Source organism: Marmota marmota, unplaced genomic scaffold, assembly GCF_001458135.2.
Source record: "Marmota marmota marmota unplaced genomic scaffold, marMar, whole genome shotgun sequence".
NCBI classification, from domain to species: Eukaryota; Metazoa; Chordata; class Mammalia; order Rodentia; family Sciuridae; genus Marmota; species Marmota marmota.
In genome coordinates this window covers 22,161,715-22,171,662 of record NW_026000082.1, presented here as the reverse complement: position 1 = coordinate 22,171,662, position 9,948 = coordinate 22,161,715, and the positions used below count along the sequence as shown (strand labels likewise).

Genomic DNA, 9,948 nt, shown 5'->3' with positions numbered 1-9,948 from the left:
CATCAATCCCTATCTGGGCTTCTATAACTAACTGGATGGGCTCTGCTCATATTTAAGTCCTAAAATAAATATTTTAACCATATTTTTTCAGCAGAATTGAATAGACCAATGATTGTTGTAAAATGGTATCCATTTAGCCAGTCACAGAGGAACACACCTATAATCATAACTACTTTAAAAAACAAGGCTGGGGATGTAGCCCTTATAAATACCCATTGATTCAGTCCCTGATTCTTCCCCGAAAAGGGAGAATGTGTCTAACATGAAGTAAAAAGGATGAGTGTGATACTGAAAAATATAGTCTCATTCATCTGTCTACTTAGTTATATATACATTGTTCGGCATTTGAGTGATGTGTATATCGGTTGTACTTTCTTTAGGTTTTTTTTTTTTTTTTCTTTAAGTTTTAGATTCACAGCAGAATTAAGCTGAAAGTGTACAGAGAGATCTCATATACTCTTATTCTTTCCCCTACCAGTAGCATCCCAAACCAGAGTGGTAAATTGATTAAAATTGATAACCAAAGTTAACCTGCCATTATCACCTGTAGTCTATAGTGATCACTCCTTGTGCTATATGATTTAGGGGAATTTGTTTTCATTTGGGGTTTGAAAATGGTTATCAGGAAATGAGGATGGAGTGAAAAAAAAAACATTCCTATTGCTGTCAGTAACCATGTTCTAGAAGTGAGGGTGGGATGTGCTGAAACGGTAATTTTGAATGGGGTAAGGAGTGACAGTATGTTTGTCACTTCTACCTTAATTATGGCTCAGTTGGTCCCACTGAAGTCTGACTTGTTTTGCTCATATTCCTAAACATCTGCTTTTTAAATTTCCTAATAAGTCTTTGGCAGCCAGAAAGCCTTTGTGGGAAAAAATGTATACTAGTGATCAGGCATATTCTTAATCTCTGGCAACTATGAAATATATTCCATTTTTTAATTTGTTCAACTTGGTTTTGTCTTATAGGAATGACACCAAGGAAGATGTATTTGTACACCAGGTGAGTGCTTGTGTATATAGATACTTGCACTTCTGACTCAAGGCTTAGGAGAAGAAAAGGGTGGATGTCTTCTCAACTCTTGTTCCTTGCAAAAGGTTAAGTCCAACCACCAGTTTGTTTAGTTCCTTCCTACCTAAAGAGTAATAGCATGATTAAATGTGTATGTACATTGAAACATTGTATTGAAGTCCACTTAATTGAAATAGGTATTTCTGATTGGGGTTTTGTTAATAGCTGTAGCATTTTAAAATAACGAATCTACTCAACTTAATTGAACTAAATTTTTATTCCTAATTTTGGATGAGCAAATGCAGCCTCCATGAATATAAACTTAAATTAATAGTGTTGCTATAAATACACAGAAACGTTGGCAATTTTTTTAGTTTGCTTCTAACTTTGGAGAGTTGGCTTTCTTTGGGAAAACTTCACTAATAGCTTAAGGTTAAAAGAAAGCTAGTGCAGCAGAGATGACAATTCATTAAATAATTGTGCATTGGCTACTAGTGTTAGGGAGGAGAAAATTTAACAAAGTAAAGGGGCTACTTGCTGGATTTTCTCAAGTATCTTTTAAAGAACGTGTTTTTGAAAATGCTCAAACATTGAGGAATTACGATTATTGTTATAGTAAGTCACTGCCAAGTGAATGCTAATATCTCAAACTTAAGTATGTTATAGGCTTCATTGGACTTTTACTCATCCTCTCAGGTATGAAATGGGTAGGGACAGCACGTTTGTGTATGTGTACTTCTGTGCTATGCAGTTTTTTCACTGAGACTGTTAAAATATCGGATTGTATTAAATTATTTTAAGAAACTTAACTTTATTTTTTTATACTAATCCAGAAATCTAAAGATCTAAAGTCATTTCCATACTCATACCTTTATTCAGGTAGATATGAGCTTGGATGGCAGCATGCTTCTTAGGAAGAGCTGTCATAGGTTGGTGATTTTATAGCTCTGAAGTGTCTTATACAGCATTCATTTGACAGTCAAGGGGAAAGCCAGATCAATTTCTAGTACATCCAAAACCCTATCAAATAATCCAAAGGTCAAATGTAAGTATGGAAACATTTAAATTCTAAATGTAAATTCAGGACTACTCAGACAATGTTTTAAAACAAATGTTTGTTTATAAAATTATGTGTTTTATGAAGACAACTCTTGACCTGTTCCTTCTGCATTTTCAAAAGAATGTGCAGACTTAGGAATGGTATAACAAGGTTTATCAGTCTTGCTGGTTTGGCAACCCCAAAATGTTGGGGAAGGGAATAAAGATGTTCACTAAAGAGTTTGGGGATTTTAATTATCCATACTTCTGCTATCCCCTATGACTGCAGGTAATTGAGAGTTGGCTATATATGAAAGGTATGAAAACTATGTGACAGTTTAGATGACAGATGAGATCAATTATTTTGACTTTAACTTACCCAGTTGTGTTGACCCACAATGTGTCACCAATATGCTTTCCTCTTTATTTGTAAGTGGTTTCAACATGTAGTTGTTTTTTTGGGACTTTGGCTGCTCAGGTCTTAGTGGTGTATCAAGGAGATGCAGTTCTGGGCAACGGAGCTTAACTGGCCTCAGATTTGTTGGTTGTCCTGCCTCCCCTGGAATGGAAATGCATGAGTGATCCTGTAATGGATACTGCTGTGATGTGGAATGAACATGGGATTTGGAGTCCCAAGACCTGGATTGAGAAAAGTCCCCGCTCTGCCACTTAACTAGCTGTGCGACCTTGGGCAAGTCAACTAATTTTTAAGTGCCTGCTATAATGTAAGATATACTGTATTCTTGGGAGGTAATAACCAACATTCCCATGCAGTCAGATAATATAAAGAGTGGCATTGTTAATACATGTGAAATGCATTTCCATGGTAGTATCTCAGGTTGGAAGGGATTTTGGTTGACATTTGTAATTGAGTTTGATATGGTAACACAGGGACAAAGTTGGTTTGGTCAACTTTGAAGCATGTAAAAACTAAACTCGCCTGTCATCTAAACTGGCCATGTGTGGGGCTAGCTTCTACTATTAAGTGCAGTCTTTGGGGGATAGATGGATAGCCTCATTTTGTTCCAAGCTATATATAATGCTTTTTTTTTGTAAAAAGCATTTAAAAATACACATAATATTGTTGTCTCTGTCTTGAGTGTTAAATTACCTTAGTTTTGTAAATAGTGGTTAAAATGCTGGGGCTTTGGATGATTGGAGTATTTTGGTTGAGGTGGGGGTAGCATTGGTCCCTGCTTTCCTGAACTTATTGACAGTTTGGTCTTATGTAAAGCAAATTATAAGATAAGTGTATATCCAAGCTAAAATAATATTGACTCTGGTACATTTTAAATGAAAAAGCACGTTATTCTCCCCTGTTAATCTATTTTTGGAATGTGATATTACTAGACTGCCATAAAGAAGAATAACCCCAGGAAGTACCTTCGCAGTGTAGGAGATGGAGAGACTGTGGAGTTTGATGTTGTTGAAGGAGAAAAGGTGAGGATGCTTTTTGTGTAAAGGTTTGACTTCAGTATGGAAATATTTTGGAGATCTCATCCATTAGGATGGTGGCTCTAATGTGGATGGATGTGTTCAGGTGACCACATGAACACAGGTGCATCTAGCCTAATGTGTTGGCTGCAGTTAGAGGGCAGTCTCTTCGAAGAGTGAGGAGCTGATATTTAGTCATTTCTATGCACCCCTGCCCACACAGACATCCCCACCCCTTGTTTTCTTGTTTTCCTGGGTTTGTGTGAGGTTTGTTAAATAAAGTATTCTGAGTTCCTTTGTCACTATCAATATATAATGGCTTTTGTAGGGTGCGGAGGCAGCAAATGTTACAGGCCCTGGTGGAGTTCCAGTTCAAGGCAGTAAATATGCAGCAGACCGTAACCATTATAGACGCTATCCACGTCGTAGGGGTCCTCCACGCAATTACCAGCAGAATTATCAGAACAGTGAGAGTGGGGAAAAGAATGAGGGATCGGAGAGTGCTCCCGAAGGCCAGGCCCAACAACGCCGGCCCTACCGCAGGCGAAGGTTCCCACCTTACTACATGCGGAGACCCTATGGGCGTCGACCACAGTATTCCAACCCTCCTGTGCAGGGAGAAGTGATGGAGGTAAGTTTCACCAAAAAGAAAAAGGATCAACAGCAAGTAATACCTTTTGACATGACCATTTCCTGGAGTTCTTCCACTACATTGGAATTGTTGGTCATATGAAAAGCACTTTTCCATCCTGAATAACCAAAGGAATTAATAATATGATATTTAACTAGATGACCCCCCGCCCCTTTAAATTAACTCTTACTATCATAGGAGATAGGATTTGTCTGGTTGGGTTTTTAGTGTTACTGATCCAGGAAGTTTGATTGCTGATGTCTTTTTCAGGGTGCTGACAACCAGGGTGCAGGAGAACAAGGTAGACCAGTGAGACAGAATATGTATCGGGGTTATAGACCACGATTCCGCAGGTACAGCCCATACTAACCTGTTTATCTTCAATTCTTCAACTGTATGTAATGACTCAGCAGTGGCATCATGCTTCTCCTGCAGTCTGTTTGAGTCATTTACCTGTTAACACTTACATTTTCTTTCGTCAGATGCCTAAGAGGTGAACCTGAAGTCAATTGTCTTTGAGAATGTGTTCTTTGCATCTTCTTTGCTGGCACTGGTTAAAAACAGCTTGTATAGATGAGGTCTACTTTGTACATATTTTTTAAAATGAGGGTGTGGAATTTCAAATTTTCTGTTCTTAAACAGGTAAGACAGTAGTTTAAACCACATGTCTTTTAAATCTCCCTACTAAGGAGGAAGGAAAGGTAAGCATTAGGAATATCTGACTTGAACCATGGCATACTTGGGAAATGAACAGTAAGACAGTGGAAAAGCAGTGTTCCCATTATCATAGTAGGATAGAATACTGTGACTTTTTTTTTTTTTTAAAGTATTAAAGCTTTAGAAATCAGGGGACCTAGTTGAAATTACACAATACACACATCAAAGAGGTTTTTGGTGCACATTGAATCTTACATTAACAGCCAAATGTCTTTGTACTATTATTTGCATTGGTGCATGTCCTTTCCTGAGTTTCTAATTTAAGTAAACTGAGATGCTAGCTGGTTCACAAGGATTTTCTAATTCACTGCTAAAACAGGCAATTGTGTTAGCCACCTGGTAGGTTTTGAAGATAGATGAGTTCTTCTGTCTGGTTAAAGTCTGAACGGGGCTCCCCTGGCACTCTGTACATTATTATTCACAAGTTCCAACAGCAGAATCTTTGATTTGGCTGTTAGTGTAGAGTACATCAGTTTTACTGAATTTGTTAAATTCTAGAAAAGGTTTAAAAAAATCTTCAGTACAAAAGTCTTTTCTGTTTATTTCAGATTCAATAGCCTCGTGTTCATTATGTAAAATATTTGACAGTGCCAGATAATTACCACATAACACATTTTGCTCTAAAGTGTGCAATGAAATTATCAATGAATGTGGGTAGGGCTTTCTAACCTAGTCAGGAGTTAGGCTTGGGTTGGGTGTTGTATTGTTCAAATGAATGGTAAATGAAATGCGTCTGAATGCATGAATTTTTGGCATGAAATCCTGGTTGGTGTGGGTTCAAGAGCAAATTGAATAAGATGGGGACCCTAGGAAGAAGTTTTGTTGGAAAGGAGACAAATAGGTTAGGAAGGAGAACATATGAAGTCAGAAGGGCTCATTTATGAGCAATAAGAGGATTTATAGGATAAAAAGTACAATAGAAGATAATTGCTAAAAGTTGAGTCTAAAGGAGAAGAAAGGTGGTCAGGGACAACATTGTGAAAATAGAAGGAGAAAAGACCAGGAGTAGTGATTACAGATTCTAGTGAAAATTAAGAATGGGAAAACAAGGAATAAACTAGAAAAATAGGAAATAGGGTAACTAGGGAGTCACATGTTTGAAATTGAGAACTCAGGTAGATAACGAGGCCATCAATATAAAAGGTAATTAGAAACTTGGAACTATAATAGGCAGAGGAGGTAAAACAGAGGCTATTATAAGATTGAAAGCCTACAATTTTCAGGAAGAAGTTGGAAGAATTATGTAAAAACCATCATGGTGCTTTGATGATTTAGGGTGAGTCTAAGGCAGGAGGACTACTAAGTTTAAGGCCAGCCTGCCCTGGGGGATGTAGCACAGTGGTAAAACAACTCTGGGTTTAATTCCCATACAAAAGGTGTGTAAAAAGTGGGTATTAGGGGGAGAGGAAAGGGTTGGGATGAGTAGGTGGGGATTTTAGAGAATGTGGAAGTTAAAAAAAAATTGAATCTAGAAGGTAAATGTGAATTAAAGCCATGATTTTGATATGGTCCTGGGGCTTTCTGGAGTGCTATGAGTGTATGTAGGGAAAGTTCAATAATATTTCATTGTTTTTCTGTTGTTTAATCACCAGCAGAAAAAGAAAAAAACAAATATCTTTCTCCTGGGTGATGGAGTCTCATTGTTTAATTTTAGGCCTTTGAAGATAATATATTGCTGGAGTATTATTTGAACTTTGTTAAATCTACTTTCAGTTTATAGATTTACTTATTGTACCTATTCCATATAAATGGAATCGTACAGTGTGTGACTTGGTTTCTGGCTGCTTTTACTTAGCATGTGTTCTCGGGGTTTTTAATGTGTTAGTGCCTAATCCATTTTTATGTCTATCACATTGCATTGAATGGGTGTTCACGTGTTGATGGACATTTGAATTGTTCCCACATTTTATTGTGGATATTAATAAGTCACAATAAGTTTTTGTGGATAGTCTCTAGGGTACAGACTTCGGTAACTTTAGACTAATAAATTGACTAATGATTGCTGTGGACTCATTTGTATGAAGGGGGGGCATCTTTGGTCTTATTTTCTACCCTTTGGCAAGGGTAAAGGGTAATAAGTGTGGTGCCTTTCAAAGTTGTTTAAAGTTCCTTTTAAAGTCTGTTTAAATGGCGATGGTGTTGTACCACTACTAGCTAGTTCATGCTTAATTTTGTAATAGATTAGGCCAGGCAAAAGTTTGCTTGTCTATTAAAATCATATTTTAGTTAACACATTTGTACATATCGTAGGAGTATATTGTGCAGTGTTTTTAATATGTGTATAGTGTGTAATTACCAAACACTTATCATTTCTACATCTTGCGACCCTTTGGACTTCTTGTTATTTTGAAATAGATTATAATGTTGTAAAGCCAGTTTTAATACTCATATTTGTTGTTTATACACCACTGTTCTTTTGTACAAAATCATCATGCTCAGTTTGTGAAATATGAACCAAGTTTGTATATTTATTATTATTATTATTTTTTATTTTTTTGCAAAATGGCCTGTAGATCACTTTGAACAAGAGAATGTCCAGATAATTATGATTGAACAAAGTAAATCACTGTTGGATGGGTTGAAAGAAGGAGGTTTTGTCACTTCAGAATTTCCAAAATGTTCATTCTAGGGGCCCTCCTCGCCAAAGACAGCCTAGAGAGGATGGCAATGAAGAGGATAAGGAAAATCAAGGAGATGAGACCCAAGGTCAGCAGCCACCTCAACGTCGGTACCGCCGCAACTTCAATTACCGACGCAGACGCCCAGAAAACCCTAAACCACAAGATGGCAAAGAGACAAAAGCAGCCGATCCACCAGCTGAGAATTCGTCCGCTCCCGAGGCTGAGCAGGGCGGGGCTGAGTAAATGCCGGCTTACCATCTCTACCATCATCCGGGTAAGTAGGCCCACAGGGCCCACTGGCCTTGGTGTGACAGTCATGAGTAGTATCTGTCATCTTTATTAATACAAGGGGGAAAAAAACCAGTTTATCAGGTAAGATAAGCCATTTTATGTAGTGTCATTCACTCTAATCTTCAAATTACTTAAATATTCCATTTTAGGGTGTTGAGAATCAGCCCTATTTGGTCCCTCATCCAATTCTCAATTCTGACACCGGGAGACCTGTCTTCGCATTGTGTATTTTGAATATTAGAGCCTTTTGTCAACTTTTCAGAATGCTGTGATTTCACCAGTAAACTGAGGAAAGTCTTGCTAACCTTACTCTGAGAAGTATGTTAATTACATTGTGTTATTTGTGCTTCATTTTTTAAAAAGAAGTGGGATAGCTACTAGAATTAATAACCTAGATAATAGTGGCAAATAACAGTATTTGGAGAAAGTTGGCAACATTGGCATCATTTTTAATCATTTTAGTTGTTTAATTGGTTTATTTTTGTTGGGGAAGATGGGAGATCTTTCTTGTTTCTAAAAGCAGGAATTTATTCCTTGTTACGTTAGTCATGCTTTATTTAAAATGCCTGTGAGATAGATAATTCTCTGACAATTATGTTTTTGTTACTATAAATTAATGTCTTTTTTTCCTTTAAATTCCAAAATTAAGGGATTCCTTTGCATTTAGTTTTTTTACTTTATATCTAGAGACCTGTAATTCTCTTTGGCTCTGGAATTGACATTTTTCTGCCTTTGATACTTTTACAGTTTTCCCTGTTTTCTGGGTGGCCAAAAATCATCCAGAATCCACAAGTAACCCTTAAGTCACACAGTATAATGTCTGCTTCGAGTATATATCACTGTCTTAGGTAAAACAGTGAGATTTTATTTGTCTCCCTTACATTGTGCTTATATGATATAGAAAATTTGATGTGTTGTTGCAGTGAATTGTACATGATAAACCTTTTTTCTTTGCAGTTTAGACATCCAACAAGAAGAAATGAATATGAAATTCCAGCAATAAGAAATGAACAAAAGATTGGAGCTGAAGACCTTAAGTGCTTGCTTTTTGCCCGTTGACCAGATAACTAGAACTATCTGCATTATCTATGCAGCATGGGGTTTTTATTATTTTTACCTAAAGACGTCTCTTTTTGGTAATGACAAACGTGTTTTTTAAAAAAGCCTGGTTTTTCTCAATACACCTTTAAAGGTTTTTAAATTGTTTCATATCTGGTCAAGTTGAGATTTTTAAGAACTTCATTTTTAATTTGTAATAAAAGTTTACAACTTGATTTTTTCAAAAAAAGTCAACAAACTGCAAGCACCTATTAATAAAGGTCTTAAATAATTGTCTTTGTGTATACCTCTGTCTAGTTTGAGTTAAGTCTTTTACTGTTCATGGGCCATTAACATAAACTAGTCTGCAAATAGATGATATAGGTAATTCCCTCAGGGCAAATTGCCTTAAATCCTGCCTGGCATATACTAGTGCAAGCCTGTAATCCCAGCAGCTAACAAGGCTGAGGCAGGAGAGGTGGCAAGTTCAGAACCTGTCAGCAAATTAGCAAGCTCTTGTCTCAAAAAAGGGTGGATATGGCTCGGTGGTTAAGCACCCCTTGGTTAAATTCCCCGTTAAAAACAAAATATAAAAGATATGTAACACTTTTGTGGGTTCCTAGTAAAAGTTTAAAAATAGGTTACTCTGATTAAGGATTAGCTCACCTGTCTGGAGTAGGACTGTAGTTCTTCTATGTGTGTTCCTGTGGTGCAGTGATAACCCTAGGAAAAGGATGTGCTCTAGCATGGATCAACTGGTTTCAAAATTTGCACCACTTAGTTCCTTCGCTGTGGTGCAATGATTTCAGCCTGTCAACCAAATGGAGGTGTTTGCCTTGGAATCTAGTATGCTAATTGTTATCTTGGCCTCTGATTTGGTAGAGATGACAACAATGTTATATGTGTGGTTAAGCTGTTTAAGAACATGGAGATGATAAAAAGCTCATTTTGTTGACTCCTTATAGAATGTCCTGGTCTGGCTATTCCTTAGTGATTTTTAGTTATGTGTTCTTTGGCCACTTGATAGAATAATTAGATTCTTGGCTGAAAATGACTGCTGTTCAGAAACCCATTCCAGATCAGTTCAAGAGAGACATTGCATTTGTTGAGTAAACCCTCGTGGCACATTTGAGGGGTCCTGCAGTGTGGTAAGTGGAGGTGGTGATG

The 9,948-nt window shown here is 37.1% G+C and overlaps 1 protein-coding gene across 3 annotated transcripts; it reads left to right on the top strand.

The window, feature by feature from the left end:
• The first annotated feature begins 903 nt into the window (after positions 1-903).
• Positions 904-9,074, top strand: Ybx1 (Y-box binding protein 1). Of its 3 annotated transcripts, XR_007352073.1 has the most exons (7): positions 904-1,002; positions 3,400-3,489; positions 3,812-4,114; positions 4,385-4,467; positions 7,461-7,726; positions 7,893-8,061; positions 8,701-9,074. XR_007352073.1 is itself a non-coding variant. In XM_015485165.2 (6 exons), the coding sequence occupies exons 1-5, from the start codon at positions 919-921 to the stop codon at positions 7,693-7,695; spliced, it is 795 nt and encodes a 264-aa protein (XP_015340651.1). In that variant the 5' UTR covers positions 904-918; the 3' UTR covers positions 7,696-7,726; positions 8,701-9,074. The 3 variants fall into 3 exon arrangements, 2 of the variants coding, with proteins under 2 accessions (XP_015340651.1, XP_015340653.1); XM_015485165.2 differs by lacking the exon at positions 7,893-8,061; XM_015485167.2 differs by lacking the exons at positions 3,400-3,489; positions 7,893-8,061.
• Positions 9,075-9,948: the final 874 nt, after the last annotated feature.

Bases quoted from the DNA above. Each gene is read 5' to 3' on its own strand.
- Ybx1 (XM_015485165.2), top strand. From the start codon at position 919: ATGAAATATATTCCATTTTTTAATTTGTTCAACTTGGTTTTGTCTTAT. The intron at 1,003-3,399 runs GTGAGTGCTTGT...TGATATTACTAG, and splicing joins AAGATGTATTTGTACACCAG to ACTGCCATAAAGAAGAATAA. The intron at 4,115-4,384 runs GTAAGTTTCACC...TGTCTTTTTCAG, and splicing joins TGCAGGGAGAAGTGATGGAG to GGTGCTGACAACCAGGGTGC.